Raw genomic sequence first — 17,641 nt, 5'->3', positions numbered from 1 at the left:
TTTCAAGGTCTTTTGTGCATTTCGTTGTAATGAAAGTATCTGCTGAATGTACTTCATAGTAACGAGATTTCTATAGACTTGCGTCATATGGGGAAACTGTCGGGACCATAAAAATACTTGTAATGAAAAGTTTGTTGTAAAGATATTCGTTGTAATGGAATTTTACCTGTATATTGAATAAATATTATATATACCTGTATTAGCACCAAAACCAATAGCAGTAAATATAAGCAATAGAAAGAATCATACAACCTTCGTGGGTTCATGCAGTCTTCATTTAGTCCAGGTAGCAACAGAAAGGATGCAGATGACACTTTCCCAGATGGTCCAGTTACAAATTAATTTTCAACCAAGAAATTAAAAGAAAAAGATTTCTGACAGAGGTAAAGTGTCCAGCAGGTGGAAAGCTCCATGAACGTGTCAATATTTTTTTCCTCAAACTGCAACTGAGCCAAGTTTCTTGCAAAATCTCTTTTTGAAAAATGTATAATAAAAAACAGCCACTCTCCCCCTTCCTACATGCCCAAATTGAACACCTCCCTTACTTGTTTTCCTCTTCGTTAGCTTAGAGTTTCTCAGAATACACGGAATGTTGCTGAATCATTATCACTAAGCTCCAGGTTATACTCCCATGGCAATCAAATGCCGTACTTTCTAACTAACCAAAATACTTGGAATCCTGCTTTATTTTTCTGCTTTCCCATAATGTACTGCACACCTTTTCTACTTGACAAGACCTTAAGGCTTAAGGCCTATTAGCTGTGATCTGTCAGCAGAAAAGGTTAACTACAATATCTCCAATGCCTTCTTGTATAAAAATGCCCCCCGACCAAAGTGCTGCCTAAAGCAGTCGGCTCGTCACCTCACCTCCTCCTATGTGCCAGCCCTGCCCCTGTGTGCCAATTAAAATCAATGGGGTGGGATGCTTATAGATGTTTGCCTGGTTCATGTCATCCTTCTTCATTGTTAGTGGCTTTGCCTTTACCAGTGAAGCCATACCTTTATCTCTTGCTGAAGGTACAGGCAGCCCTAAAAAACAACAGGAATTATCATTTGAATTCTTCCATCCATCCTCCATTTTAAACAGCTACTTATCCATGACAGGATTACACTTCGATTCTGGTTACTTAATGTTATTGCAGGATTACTCACCTAAACATCACACCCTTTTTTGAATAATTTAGGTTCCAATTACTCTGCCTTGTTTCATATTGTGTGTTGGCTTTAGACAGACAGAGCAGCCTCCTCTGGGGTCCTAGTTGCCTTTCCTCCCATTGTGTTGTGTCATCCACATTAAACTCTGCAGTGTTCTGTTTCACCAAAGTCACACCAAGTAGGTGGGATCACCCCTCCTTGGTATGACACCTCTCTTGTTTTTTTGTGGTCGCCTCAACCCCTGAGTTAATGCTATGCTTTATGAGCAGTAGTCTCCATATGTTACTGTGAGATTAGTGAATTGTATTGATGGCACTGTATGGAAAAGGAGCTTCCTCAGTTTAGATATGAATATTGAGACTATCTGTCCTTCTTTTCATCCATCAATCTACTGTCAAATCAACGTAATGCAATTCAGTGTAATAAGCATCAGATGCAGTACAAGATCCAACCCAGGATGGTATGCTCGTCCATCATATTTAACGCTTTGGCACACAGTGCCAAATTCCATCCATTTACCCATCCATCAATCAATCCTTCACTTTAAATCCTACTATGTCCAGCTTAGGGTGACAGACCAGGTAAACCTTTCTGAACAGTGTCAGATGCTATGCAGGAACAAACCCAGGACACAGTGACAGTCCATTATCAAATATGCTTAATCCAGTTCAGGGCCATACAAGGATTGAAGCTTATCCTGGCAGCATCTGGTACAATGAAGGAACCAACACAGGACGGGGTGCCAGTCCATCACATGGTACTCGGTCAAATGGGCTGATATCTAGCCATCCATCCATCAGTCCATTATCAAACACACTTAATCCCCACCATACAGGGATGAAGCCTATGCTGGCAGCATCTGGTGCAGTGAAGGAACCAACCCAGGATGGCATACCAGTCCATTACATGGCACACTCTCGCACACACCCACACACTGGGTCAACTTGAAATCACCACTATTCCTCCTCTCAAATGTGGCACTGCACAGCTTTCAAAATGTGCAAAGGTTGGTGTTTTCTTTTTATAATGTTTAACTTCTTCTCTGTTTTCATCACTTAACACACTTGTGTTAGAGGTAAAGTCATGGAATCACTCATGGAACTGATTTTGTTTCAACCTTTTGTTGTAAACAGGATGATAAGAAGTTCTATCAGCTGGAGCTGGTGAACAGGGAGACAAATTTTAACAAAGTGTTTAATGCGAGTCCCAATGTCGGTGTGATTAACCCACTGGTCAAGGTAAGTGGAACAGCAGGTTTAGCCTATAGGAAAGGCTTGTCCATTTTTGCCTGGGGAGACATTAAAACCACTTTAACTTTTAAAGTAGTGTGGTTAAATGAATCTGCCACCATTCCTAAATTGCCCTAAAAGTCAAATTATAACCTTAAAAAAATGAAATTCTAGGCCTCCAAGGTATTTTCAAGAGCAAATCTCCTTGATGGGAATGTTCTTGTCCCATAAGTGAAGCTGTTCCTGGCTGACTTTGCTTCATGGAGATTTGTGAGCAGAGAGGGATTAGAGTCTCCCATATCAATGTACATGCAGCCACCTTTACGATAAAAGTGGGGAGGGTCACACCCTGCATGAGGATGATGTTACATTGTACCTCTCCGTTTGTAAGCTGAGTTTCAAGGTGTTTTGTCCAGTGTAATTTGTGTTGTCTTTCTTCCTTCATTCAAGACCATTTGCTTTCCAAGCCATCAACAGTATAAATAGCCTAACAAGTTTTATTGTAATGCCATAAATGGAAATACAGACAGCAGAATAACTTTAATCTTAGGGTAGTCTTTTAATAGCAAAAAAAAAGAAAAAAACAAGATAAATTTCCATTTCTTTTTATTTATCAAATTGAGGATTAGTTTGTAGCGGCTGTCCCAATGCGTTTTTTGTTTCTTTTATGTAGCAAAAGAAAAAGAATGACAAATCTACAAACAGAGTCATCAGTGCTACAAATCTAAGTGCCCTGGAAGCTGCAGCAGCGGGGAGCGGGCCCCCTCAGCCTACCCGCCTAGAGCCAATTCCTAACTCCCCCATTCACGACCTTGAGTTCAACAGTAGCAAACCTCTACCCCAGCCAACACCACCGAAAGAGCCCAAGAAATTTCTGAGGTGAGCCACACCTCGTCATTAACTTTTAAGGGATATTCAGGAGGTCATAGTGATTCAGATATACTGTAGAGGTGCGAGAAAGGCGGTCCAGCCTCACCCTTGGCTGCCTTCATGGCTGCCTCTATACTTGACTAAGGCAATGGAGCCAATATTTGCAGTATCCCTTTTCTGAGAGAGAAAAGTGACCTTTTAAAAACCCTTTGTTTTTATAAAATTTGTATTTTATAACATTTGCCTTCTGGCATAAGGCTTTGTGTCAGTGTGATACTTTTATAATTATGTCCACTTCAGTTATTTGGACTGCAAAATTTTATAGCGGTAAAAGATGCCGTTTTGCAAGTTGTTTTTTTTAAAGAAATCAATCTGCAATATTATTTTGGATTATAGTAAAGCCAGGCATAAAGCCTTGAAGATGAAGATGTGCTATTTTCTATACGATGAATTTTCTATTGCAAATGTATTTTGTTCTTAATGATCAATCAATTACTTTCTAATACTTTGAAATGCATAAGTTGCAATCAGTTGCTTCTGACTGAGAACCATGCAGTGTGGCATTTTATCATGGGAGATCTTCATATCAATCAATAAAGGGATATTGCTTCTAGCACAGTCATGTATGAGTTAGCCATGTGCCAAGCCATACATGTACATTTCTAATGGCATTGGAATCCAAACAAGTGCACGTTGCAGCTGTCGGGGGCATGGCATGTGACCTGGCTGGATGCATGCGATTTGCTGAGATGAAAAATGCAATCAAAACAAAACAGCAAGCACCCCGCGCTGAATGAAGTATTTGGCTTCTACAAGGTTTATGATGATCGAAAGTTTTAATAAAAGAAGCATTATTAGATTAGTAGCACGCTGCACTTTGCAATGCATTCTTTTCATGTTCTTATTTAAAGTGTATTGTTTTGATTATGCTTTTCATTTACATTAACCTTTTGCATTTTTCTTTCCTGTGTTGTTTGAGTCTTTGTTTAAATTTGAACTTTTGAGTTTGCTGCTTTGTTAATTTTCTCTGCTTGGTTTAATGTGTTTTGTTGTATCCTGTTGTTTTGTGTGTGGGGGGTATTGCAGTATTTAACCAACTGGAATGCACTTTTTACTTCTAATAAACCTAATGTTTTTGTCTAACAGAATGACCTTTGTTTGTTTCATTTTTTATGTATGTTTGTGATGCCTTCATTTAATGCATGGCCATTGCAGCATGAGACATTTACAAATGTCGGTGGTCCTCCCAGCCAGTCTGCTCAGCATGCTTTCCAATGTGTTGTCATAATGAATCAACGAACGTTACGGCTCTGGCGCTGCCTCTTCATTGTCATGGGATGCTCTAACCAAAGCATCACCAGCAGGAATTGTGTTCAGTCTTCTGCGAGGTGACTTTCATGTCTGTTTTCAAAAATGGAGTTTTTGCCACAAAATTAAGCTATTTAATGACAATGTGAACATTTTCAGCAAAACCAAAACAAAATGAAAATGGCTTGCATTTGACACGATCAAAGGGTTATGGGTATACATGCTTTCTTCTTTTAAAAATGCTGGTGTATTATTGCACTAAATGATAAATAGTGAGAGAACTGATTGCTCTTAAATGTAGATGTTTACTAAGGCTTCCCAGATACAAAGAAGAGTACTGAGAAGATCCATTACAAATCTTCTGATGTCTTTTTTAGGAAACTGACTTGGTGAAAAACCATGAGCTATGCTGAAGTAACTCCTGTTTAGTTATAATTTAATGATTATAAACTAATAAACTGAACAACATACTAGTAAAAGAAATCACAAATTTAGACATAATTGTCTATTAAAAAATCTGTGCTTTTTTGTGATGATCCTTTTTGGTCAGTAAATCGTGAAAGACAATGTTGAGCAGATGAGAAACTCACACTTTTCTGACAGTAAGTAGTGGGAGTGAATGGTGGCTAATCAGATTATTATATATCATCAGATTAATAAAATTAATCAGATTATTATACAAATTTTACACTTTTGACTGGTAGTATATTTTATATATATATATATATATATATATATATATATAGTGACACATGAGTCGTTGTCTTGCACCCCAAAGATTAGGCTGAGTCTCAGTACTTTAGCAAATCCAGCTTTATTCAACTCAGAACAGGAACAGTAGGGTTATTTATTGTAGTGGGATCTACCATTCTACTAAACACAGACCCAGCAAACAGACAGGGTCAGGACCAGGTCAGTGGCCAAGTTAGAATGTTCCCTGCATTACCCATTGGGCGACCGGTGCTTTGCACATTGCAGCAGTCAACCTGAAGTTGTTTCTGTGGCACTGCGAATCTGCAGTTGTCTTGACGACAGACAAGCAACCATCAACAGATGGCGGCAGTTGCACTTCGGTGTGTCGTCCAGTTGGGGAGAGTCTCAAAAGAGTGCGTAAGTCTCACTGTATATATAATATAATATAATATACAGCATATGTGTGTGTGTGTATGTATTTACTGTATATATATATATATATATATATGTACCTGTGCCCATCTGCCAAGCTGTTTTGCCTGCCTAAGGTAAAGTCATCCCTGATGGAGGATCGCAGAAATCGTGGGAAAGAGGGTTCCTTTCATCGGATTAGTGCTATTTCAGCTGTGGAATGACCAAATGGGGGAGGCAGCTTGATGGATGAGGTCTTCAGGACTCTAAACAAATCCAAATCATATTATGTGATACCATCTACTGTTAAATTCTGCTACGTACTTGTAAAATTTTTATTTTTATACTGTATTGAGGGTTTGTTCTGTTCTGTGTATTGTATTGTATTGACCCCTTCTTTTTGACACCCACTGCACGCCCAACCTACCTGGAAAGGGGTCTCTTTTTGAACTGCCTTTCCTAAGGTTTCTTCCATTTTTTTCCCAACAAAGGTTTTTTTGGGAGTTTTTTCTTGTCTTCTTAGAGAGTCAAAGCTGGGGGGCTGTCAAGAGCCAGGGCCTGTTGAAGCCCATTGCGGCATTTCTTGTGTGATTTTGGGCTATACAAAAAATAAATTGTATATATATATATATATATATATATATATACACACACACACACGGGGGTCTAAACCTCCTGCTTGCTTTGCTCACCAACCCCCAGGGAAAGGCGCTGGGCACCCGCTATCTCATGGCTTGATCACTAAAAGGCTGTTGGGGCACCCCACTGTTAGAGAGAGCGATTGTATCTAAGGAAATGGTATGTAGAAGAGTATGTGGGGCACAGGAGGAACACAGTTTGCTCCTTAGTTACTATTGATAGTGTGAAAGAAAATTTAACTGCTTGCAAGCTACTAAAGGGTAAAAGCTGTTTTTGCTATAACGGCAGGTTATTCATACAGGCATCTGTCATAAGACAGGGTGCAGTAAGCTGACCCAGGACAATTTCTTTTTATGTAACTCATCCATTACACACAGGAAAGATGACTTTTTCTTCTTTAGGGCCCCTTTTGCAATGTACACAAAATAGAAACTTCACGCTCAGAACGTGTATGTGCCCGCATTATGGCTGCCATGCGTTCCCAGCTTTCATTTCACGCGTCCTCTGAACAGTTCCTCATAGAAATTAACGCGATGCGTGCACGAGTTGCAGTATCAGCAAAAAGTCGGGGGGCGCAGTGTGATAAAAGTCGGAACGTGACGTCAGAGTCTCTATTTACTATCTACATGTGACAGCAAGTCTCTATGGAGATCCTTCGGGGGTCAATGTGCGCACTTTGCTGTTTGATGAATGGTTCAAAGTGGTGAAGCAAAATGCCGACATACAGATGCATTTGTGGTGCTTTTATATTGAAGCGTTGCATATTCCCGATCGTAATGACACGATACATTTTAAAAGTCTCACATACCATTTGTGCCGTCTATTTTTTATTTTTTTACTTTACCTGCTGTCAGGTCCAAGAAGCTCATAGCGATTAAAAACTGGGATGCGTTCTGACGGTCTGCTTTAATAATAAAGTAAACTACGAGGTTAAAGTGGACATTTCGAGATTAAAGCCAAATTTCCACTTTAATCACAAAATACACGTTTTCACCGTGTCTCTTATTTTTTTCTCAGTGGCTCAAATACAGTGCTATACATTATGTTGCCGATGTGAAGTTGCAAAAAAAAAAAAATAATGGACGGCACAAAAGATGGTATGTGAGACTTTTAAAATGTATCGTGTCATTACGATTGGGAATATGCGACGCTTGAATATAAAAGCACCACGAATGCATCTGTATGTCGGCATTTTGCTTCACCACACCGAAGCATCCATCCCGTAGGATCGGCATATAGGCTTTCTGTCACATGTAGATAGTTCCCGAACGTAATGACACGATACATTTTAAAAGTCTTACATACCATCTTTTGTGTCGTCTTTTTTATTTTTTTATTTTTGCAACTTAACAACAGTAACATAATGTATAGCGTTATATTTGAGGACTAGGATTAAAGGACATGCTAAAAATGTGTATTTTGTGATTAAAGTGGAAATTTCGGCTTTAATCTCGAAATGTCCACTTTAACCTCGTAGTTTACTTTATTATTAAAGCAGACCGTCGTAAACGTCATCCCAGTTTTTAATCGCTATGAGCTTCTTGGACCTGACAGCAGTGGAAAGCAACAATAGATCACCACACAGAACAAATTAAATGTATGATATTCCAACTCTCTGCACATTTAGAATCTTTAGATTTATACTTGATATCACTTTCATGATGAAATGCATTAAAGTGTGTATGTTACATTTTACATATAATTTCATTTAAATAATGAATACTGTTAATTGCACACATGGGGGTGTCACGGTGGTGGAGCGATAGCACTGCTGTCTCGCAGGGAGTTATGTTGCTGGTATTTCCTGCTTGTATTCCACACTGTGCTCCGGTTTCCTTCCAAAGATATGCAGATTTGGGGATTTGGTGCCGCTAAAATGACGCTAGTGGATGCGAGTGCTTCTATTCACCTTGCGATGAGTTGAGGCCTCATCAAGGGACTGTTTCTCACTCGTGCCCAGTGCTTGCTGGAATGGACACATCCCTGGATTGATGGATTTAATCAATAAACATCCTTTTCAGAGATATTGCGGTAAGGTGTCATCAGAATTTAATAGGTGTTCTAGGCAATTCACAACATAGAGAAGCCGAACATGTTTTCACCGTGATAATATCTCGCACTGCCACCTGGTGGATTCCTCCAGATTTACTTAAAGTGTGCGTGCAAGTATAAACACTACAACGTAGCAGGAGCGTCCACTGCAGCATGCATCACGTTGCGTGAAGTATAACTCCGGCCTTAGCCGACGCACACAATGTAAGATGAAATGTTTAGATAAACATATTCTGCTTATTGATAAGTAAGGGGGAGGGGGAGGGAGAAAAATTATTAAAAGTCGAGTGACACAGAGGAACTTTACTCTTCTGCCTTGCAACGTGGAATTGATGTACTCATCTGTGACTGAATAAAGACTGATTGATTGAACTATTCCTGTCTTCCTCGGGGGGTTACTTCCACAATAGAAAATCAGTTACTTGACTATTTCACTACAACTGTCGATTTTAAATACCAATGAATAATAAAACATAGTAAAAAGCAAAAGTAAAAAAAAGGCAGAAGTAAAAAAGTAAAATGTAATGAAAAGTAAATAAAAAATTAAATAACGTTAATGCCTCATCAAAAACAATATTATGAATTACTTTATCTTCTAACTTACAGTACATTCCATAAACATTGTTTTTTTGCATTTCTGTTCTCATATTATTTGGGATATTTTTTTCTCTTTCCCGCTATCACACAGTTCTCTTTGTTCTTGATCTTTATTATAAGCAGCTCCTTTTTGATAATTTTTTTTTCAAAGTTTATTATCAAGTCTTTTTCTATCATGATCTAAAATTTGACATTCTTGAATAGGTGATTTGCTTTTCTTAGCAGCACTGAGAGTGAATGGAGAGAGGATGTACGCAGTAGGAGTAATGATTGGGCGAGCAGTGTGGAGGGGAGTGGTCAAGGCTGAATAACATGGACATGACGGAAAACATTTTTAATAAAATAGTCAAAAGTTTAAGAACACCTCAGGTTTTTCTGTTTCTATGGAAATGCATGCAGTTTAAAGTTTTATAAAATCAATGTATAGAACATATGAACAATAGCAAATAAAAAAATTAAGGAATCATTAAGTGTACAAAATTTAATTCATATTTTTGATTCATCAAAATAGCCACCTTTTTTGCTGATATCACAACCAAACTGTAGTAACCCTTTTGATTCAGAATGCCAGTCTGTCTGTGCAAGTCACCAGCTCTGCCTCACATTTCCTCCTCTATTTTTGACAGTTGGTGTCACACACTGAGGAACCATCCTATCACTGACATGACTGTGTACAAAAAATTTGCATGATGAATCAAAGATTTCAAATCTTGATTCAATTCTCACCATGTCAAACTTGCAGCACAAAGTGTCCTCTCCACAGCAGATACTGAGACTTGCTTTTTTGACCATTGTTAAGCCATCTTTGAAGCTGTTAGACTGATGACCCTCAGAAACTTGGGTTGTGGCTTCCTATCAGAGTCTATTCCAGTTTCCAATTGTCTTTGGATTGTGTAGGACACCGTACTCAATGATACTTAGATTTTTTTACCGAGATTATTTTACCGTACTCAATGATACTTAGATTTTTTTTTGCAATTTCTCTCAATAAAGGGCCTACACATCTGATCTGATCTGACCCTAATTTCTCATTTCATTTCTTAATTGCCGTTTTCTTGCCTTTATCACTGGAATTTACAACGTTTTACAGTGTAATATTGTCCAAGTAGCGTTTCAGAGGGTGTAATAACACAGTCTGTTCCAACTCTGCTTTAAGACAGGCAGAAGGTTTTTATGTAACCAACAGAAGTTGGGACACCCGCGCAAATTGTTTGTTTCAACTTGCAAGGCTTAATTTACTTTAATTGCTGCAGAACATCTGTAGGTTCTAACCTTCTTATATAATATGCTACCGTGGCTGTTCATTTGTCTGTCCAGGATATTAAATCGCCTGTAACTTGCAAACCGTTTCACCTATTGACCTGAAATTTGGTACACATTTACTACGTGACGTCTACTATCCGCTTTCGGGGTGATGATTTTTATGGCTCTTCTTATTTTTATTTTATTGTAGAATCAACCCTCGGCAGCACGCAGCAGGGCGGCCGAGCAGCACATGCATACGTGCATCGTTCTCATTCCCTACCACCTTCGTGGTCACTTCCTCTACCTCTTCATATCTTTAATCATTCTTGAGGCAGATTGTGGCGCATAAGTGAAAAATTAAGAAAAACGTACTAAGTAATTGCAACACAAAAACTAACTTAATCAGTTTTATTGCAAAAAGATGCCGACAAAAGAAGAGAAGCAGCGGGCCGCTAGGGTGGAGAAAAGAAGAGCTGCTCAGGAAGTAGCAAGCGCATCAACCTCTGAGCAAATGAATGATAAACGTACAGAGAAAGAGTATGACAACTAGGAATGCTTAAGTCAAGTGTATTCTGGCGTGACTAGTAAGATTATAATCAGATTAGGAAAGCATGCACGTTTGCGAATAGTTGGTGATTAGGATAGACAATCTTACTCTTTGTGTCAGCAAAGACTGAGAGTGAACAGTTGATCTTCAGAAAATCAAAAACCCTAATTTTCTGGATAAGAGGGAATGGTACACTGTCATTTGGTACATTACTGTCCATCGAGTGTGGGACTGAATGGTTAATGATAAAGAAAGGAAGCCGCACACTTTTTTGGGTGTAAAGAGTAAAAGCCAATGGTTAACAGTCAGGTAACCACACTGGTTTTAGACTTGAAGAGGAAAAATGAATGATATACGAAGAAATTACAAAACAGCACACGTTGTTACAGCAAAAAGTGCAATAATCATAGAAGATCAGATTAGAAAACTAAAAAGAGAGAGTTAATTCTAGAAATTGAGATTAGCAAACTGTACTCCTTTTAGCAGTAAAGCATGAAAGTGAATGACTGATGGCCAAAGTAGAAATCCATACACTTTTAGCTAGAAAAGAATTAAACATTAATAGTAGATAATCAGTATGGAGTCAGAGTGAATGATAAGCTATCGGAAAACTGCACTTGTTTTTGGTGGTAAAGAACAAAGATTGAATGGTCATAATTCTGATGCTAAAAATAATAGAATATACAAATAGAACTGTGTCTGAGCCTGGCATGTTTTTAAACAAAAAAGCACTGATTACAATTATGCAATTTTTCATCTATTTGACTTTGATCAATTACAAAATTGTTTAACAGTATAAAACAATGTTCTTTGAATTCCTCTGTTGCAACAAATGCATATCCAGGGTAATGTTTTTTTGTTTTTCAGTACAGAAAGTATATTATATAATTTAATGCTCTTTCAATCAAACACGGTTTATGGTTTTATTAAATCTCTTCTTATATTCACTGTTTTACAATTTGATAATACATTTTTTGTCAAAATCAATCCATTTAGGTTTAAGAAGGGGTAAGACATTTGTTACATAATACCCATGGAGTGAGTATGTGTAGGACTGTTGGAGGTTAGTAGATATGGTCTGATATAATGTTCACCATCCCAAGACTGGCATTTTTGATTTTAGTTGATTGCTTACATAGAAGACTGATCTCCTCTGTGTTGTTCAACAAACCTGAAATTCAAGGAATGTAATTTGTGAATACCCATTTAGGTAGGTAGGTATCACTCAATTGAGACAAAAATGCACTACGCATATGAGCTTCTCCCTATGCATGCAGTAAGCCTAATTTTTACAAACACATTTATTAATTAAAACCGTCTTTCAGAATCAGCATAGATGTGATTTGTTTGACTGGGTGTTATTACTAATTAAATAATATCTAGCTGTATTCACTTAATCTTGTTTGATATGGTACGTTTTTTACATATCTATTCACACTTCATGTTTTAGAGTGACTTGAAGTTTTGTTTTGTTGGCTGATGTATTAGTTTATTCAAGATTTCATTTTAAGCGAACACAGACAGACAGTTGGACAGATAGGTAGATAGAACCTCTTCACCTTCAGATTATTATCCTAACTTTTTATTAAAACACACAGGGACTTGTGTTCTTTTTCAAGCTGATTCTATCCTGCTGCTCTCTATGGTTTTGTTTTGTTTCCTGTGTTGCCGTATTATCACTGCGGTAGCTGCAAGGTGTACATCTCCATGACTCGATGCACCTGTACTGATGTGTGATGTTCTGTTGTTAACTTTTCTAATTTAAAGATTTGAGATGTGAAATGGTTGTTTGTCAGCTTTTTTGATCCTTGTGAGTTGCTTGATGTGATATTTTTGTGGTAACTATTATTCAGTTATAATTATTATTTAGAGTTTCTCCCATCCTCACAACACTTGAGAGATGAAGTAGGTCCTTGCGGGCTAAACTGTAGTGACTCCAGTAGATTGTCTGTTTTTCTAGGTACTGTACAGCAGTGGACGTGCTAGAAAGAGATCTCGCTACATTCTATTAGAGTTAGACACCTTAACAGATCAAAACCATTAATCACTTTGTTTTTCTTTTTGTAGGACTACAGGAAATTACATTGTTGTTGTTGTTGTTGTAAACTTATTATATTTTTCTGTTGTCTGTTTTGCTAGCTGCAAAGAACCTTGAGCTAAACTCTTGTATGAAAATGTGCTATATAAGTAAATATTGTTTTTGTTGTTATTTCCTCATTCTTACACTGCTGGATTATTAGAATGAAAGATCAATCCACCATTTTTGCTAAACTGAAGAACATATAATCAAATGAAAACATAAAAGAGATAAGAAACTAACAATATTTAGCACTGCCACAAAGTATTATGAAAACCTACTATAGTCATGTTTTTGGATTTTTCCCTGCCATACCATTTTTAGCTCCTTTTATTTTAAGATCTTTATTTGTAATGAAGTGTTACTTTTTCAAGAAGAAAAGAAACCATTTTAAACATGATCAAGGGGACTTACCGTATATACTCACGTATAAGTCGGGTCTTGAAACCCAAAAATCGATCATAAAATCAGACCCGACTTATACGCCCGTTCAAAAATGCAACCCTTAAATTTTTTTTACGTTTTCTTGCTTTCTCCAATCTCACATCAGTTTCTCAGACGCATAGAATTTTGTTGTAGCAGCACAGTTACCAATTTCTTTCGCTGCTTAAAACCAGCTTTATATTTTCTTCTGATCGAATACTCAATCGTAGATAAGGGAATTCCTTATGATAAAGGTGTATGAGGGTGTGAGATACAAAAAACACAAATCAGTGCAAACGTTGCTTCGGAATAGTTCAGGTATTACCGTGTGATCACGTAGGCACAATAAAAAGAGAGAGGTTAAGCGCATTGCCGCACCCACATAGAAAAAAAAGGAAGTGTGCTCCGTGGTTACCCTCTCAGGTGGGCGCTAGCATATTGTATCATAATCTCTTGGACCAATAGCATGAGTTTTCCACATTCGACTTATACGACCAACGTTATTAAATACCAGAAATGATACAGTAAAATCAAGCCCCAACTTATCTACGAGTATATATGGTATTATACCTGAAGAACAGCCTTGTTATTAAATTTGACAATGCTTTATTTTGTGCCACTTCTTTTACTTTTTTGGGTTACAAGGTATCTCACAAGATTCTAATAATGGATTTTGGCAAAAGTAGTGCTAAAATGGCTATACTGACATCATCTGTTAGATGGATACAACAGTTTATTGATTCATCAGCTATGTAGAAAATTCATTAATAGTGTTGACACAGTTATATGTGTGCCCCAAGATATGTCATTGGTCACCCCAGTACAAGTGTCCTTCAAAACTCTTAAAGGAAAGCTGATATATTTTATTGAACAGGTGAGAGTTGTCCAGCTGCAGACCTCCACAGCTCCTCGATTCAGTAGCTCCGCTGGACAGCCAATTGGATTGCAGGTTTCTGTCACTTGGTTTACTTGATTTGAGTCAGATAACCGTCCCACCAACCCTAATCTTAACCATAGTGTAATCAGCTGTTATCACGGTCGTTAATATAAAGCAACAGCCTCCTTAATGGAGTGGAGCTCTGGAGTTCTGCACATAGAGTCTAGTGGAATGAGTTGAAAAAATACTAAAGCTCATGCACTATCCCTTCAGTTTAGTTAACACAAACTCTGATATTGAACCCATACCCATTATTCCATCAAACCAGATAGTGGCACCAGCAAAGTTGAACTGGTGGCTCAGAGTGACTAACCCCACCAATAATGCATCTTACGCATGTATGTTTTGGTTTTTTTTTTTTACATTGTGGCTTATAAAAGAAGTCGAGGGAAAGGTTTCAAAATAGATCATCACAAGTCAGGAATTCAGAACAAAATACAAGCAAGTTACACTTCCTAGGTTACAAAAACCTAACACCTAATATCAGTTAGACAGAAATTCATCAAACAAAAGACTCTTCAAATGCTTCTTAAACATGTTGATGGAGTTAGCAGTTGGAAAAGAGATGGGCTGCTTGCTCCACCTGCCAGGGGCTACAGTACACATGAAAAGAGTGTGGATAGAGGTGGCATCATCAGACCTGAGTGGTTGAGAAGAAGCATAGCACCTCACGAGTATCTCCATATATACATGGCTGCTGACCCACTGACTGCTCTATAGGCAATCATCCAGGATTTGGATTTGAACTTAATATGTAGCACTACAGGAAGCCACTGTAGTGATTTGAAAAGAGCTTGTTATTCTAGAAATATGGCTCTTTTGTCACTAGGTGAATTGGTATGCAAATATTGAAAGAGCTTGTCAAGTGATATTTCAGGTAGCCCACTGTTGTCTGAGGGCATATTAAAAAGGTGAAAAAAAAATGTAAAATGTGAAACTGAACCAAAGCGCAAAATTAATTTGAGCACCCAGTGAGAATGTGCCTAGGTGCCTAACTTGAAAGAAGTGCCAAGTGTAGTAGACCCACAACACAATAGAGGGGCTCTATCTTGATGTTTTAGGAGTGCACAGCAGTTGTCCACGAGGTCCTTAATACTAGCACCTTGGCAGTCTAGACTGACAAACTTAGGCTGTTGGCACCACAGCCCCCACCAGGAGAAGCAGCTAAATACTACATGAGTGAGTCGATACAGAAGTGTATACTATAGAATGATGTTCAGTCTTATTCTTATTGAAATTTCATAACATGGCACAAGTAAGGAAAACATTTTGACCAGATGAAACCCAAAAAGATCATTTATCATGTCCAAAATGAGAGCTTCTGTCTTAAATTAAATTCATCTTGTACTACGTTTGTCATGGGCAGCATGGTGGCACAGTGGGTAGCACTACTGGCTCGCAGTAAGGAGACCCGCGTTCACTTCCCAGGTCCTCCCTGTGTGGAGTCTGCATGTTCTCCCCGTGTCTGCGTGGGTTTCCTTCGGGTGCTCCGGTTTCCTCCCACAGTCCAAAGACATGCAGGTTAGGTGCATTGGCGATTCTAAATTGTCCCTCGTGTGTGTGCGCGCCGTGTGGTGGGCTGGTGCCCTGCCCAGGGTTTGTTCCTGCCGTGCACCCTGTGTTGGCTGGGATTGGCTCCAGCAGACCCCCGTGACCCTGTAGTTAGGATATAGCGGGTTGGAAAATGACTGACTGACTACTTTTGTCACATTTCATTTTCACAGTAAAATGCCAATAGGAAACAAACAGGATTTGACTCCAAAATGATCAATTTTTCCTTTTTTCCCCAGTTTGCATGACAGATAGAAGTGTGGTGAACAGATGATGTGTCCTGAACAGAAAACAGCATTAGTCTCCTAAAATATCAAGACCTATTTGTTCCTTGCGAGCATTACACTAATGATGTTAAGAGTCAGGTGCCTATGATATGATACTCTGAATTATGAGTTATGAAAGTGCTTCTCCTATCCCCACAAGGTCAGTACCCTAGTGAATTCTTCTTATTTGGCCCCACTGTTGTCTAAAGAAAAGATGGACCAGCCTCAGCCTGGACGTACACTTGTCCTGACCCTCAAAAGTTGCACTCCCTTTCAATACCATCCATTATTTTGCTGGCTTACCTGCTAGTAAGTTGATTCACATGCCCTCGGCACTTAAACTCCTTCATATGGTTGGCAGGTAGCTCTGACCAGGAGTCACATGAAAAGGACCAATATAGACTTTGACAACACCTTCTGTCATGTCCACAAAAAAAATGAGCCACACAAAAAGCCTTTTGCAGGACTAATTTTTTTGGCAATCAATCATAAAGATAACGCAGAATCACAAATGATCAACACAGGCGTATCTTTCTAGGTGTTACTGAGGGATTCGTTCAATCTTTCATTTCTGCACGACATATCTTAATTTTATATTCCAAAAAGCATGCACTGTGTCAGGTGAGGCACACATAAGACACTTGGAGACACCAAAAATGTTTTTGCCACCTTCTTTTTCTGTCAACTTTTTTTTTTAAAGACTTAACATTGAATTTGTAGAGCTCTCCTGCTAGCCGCACCCAACTATAAATACTGACACTGCCGTGTTCCTCAAGAAATGTGTTATTCTGTATTCCACTTCTGTAACCCTTTCAAAGAAGTGATCACTCCAAAGAGAAATTGCCAGAGAGATTTAAAATACTGATTAATAAACTGCCATAGTTGTGAGGACTTCCTGGTAACTCTACTTGTTTCTACCAGTAAAGATATTTGAAGAGTCAAGTGCTTATGAAATTGTAAATTATGAGTTATGGAACTGCTTCTCCCAGCCCCTCAAGTACAATACCCTAGAGTGCAGGGATCTCCAACTCCAGTCCTGGAGAGCTACTGTGGCTGCAGGTTTTCATTCTAACCCTTTTCTTAATTAGTGACCAGATTTTGCTGCTAATTAATGCTTTGCCTTAATTTTAATTGATGCACAACTTAATATCCAGGCCCCTTAATTATTTCTTTTTTCCTTAATTAGCAACCAAACAATATTAAGACACCGAATGAACCAACAGATAAACAACAACCTGCGTCCATCACACAATAACTGAAAATAAAGAAAGGTGAAGACCTCATTAATGTTGATCTGCTCAGGTGCACAAAACATTTTGACAGCTCTCTTAAAAAAGAAAATCAACAGTTTTGTAAATGTCTGCCATGGCAGAATGAATGCCATGGACTTAAATAATGGGTTTAATTAGCAACGAGAACTGGCTTCAAATTAAGAAACTGAATGAAGGTTGGAGTTTGAGGCCCCAACTTAGTTGGTCATCTGTTGGCTCACTTCACATCAAATTTATGTTTAGGTGCCATTTAAGGAAAAACAGAATCAATTTAGTGGTCAGAGTCTCAGGAAAAGTCAATTAAAATAAAGGGAAATAGTTAATTAGCAGCAAAAACTGGTCACTAATTAAGAAAAGAGTTAGAATGAAA

The 17,641-nt window shown here is 38.3% G+C and overlaps 1 protein-coding gene across 5 annotated transcripts in view; it reads left to right on the top strand.

The window, feature by feature from the left end:
• fam184ab (family with sequence similarity 184 member Ab) overlaps window positions 1-17,641 on the top strand; it is a 651,259-nt gene that overhangs the window by 595,570 nt on the left and 38,048 nt on the right. For 3 of the 5 annotated variants that reach the window (XM_039747649.1, XM_039747650.1, XM_039747648.1), the window contains 2 exons: window positions 2,289-2,393; window positions 3,058-3,263. The exons of 1 other annotated variant lie outside the window; for it this stretch is intronic. In XM_039747649.1, the coding sequence (XP_039603583.1) occupies window positions 2,289-2,393; window positions 3,058-3,263 (311 nt within the window). The remainder of the gene's footprint in view (window positions 1-2,288; window positions 2,394-3,057; window positions 3,264-17,641) is intronic. One more of the 5 variants, XM_039747651.1, reaches the window with a different exon arrangement.

Source organism: Polypterus senegalus, chromosome 3, assembly GCF_016835505.1.
Source record: "Polypterus senegalus isolate Bchr_013 chromosome 3, ASM1683550v1, whole genome shotgun sequence".
NCBI classification, from domain to species: Eukaryota; Metazoa; Chordata; class Cladistia; order Polypteriformes; family Polypteridae; genus Polypterus; species Polypterus senegalus.
Note: the sequence above shows the minus strand (reverse complement) of the source record. Positions and strands in the feature narration are given on the sequence as shown.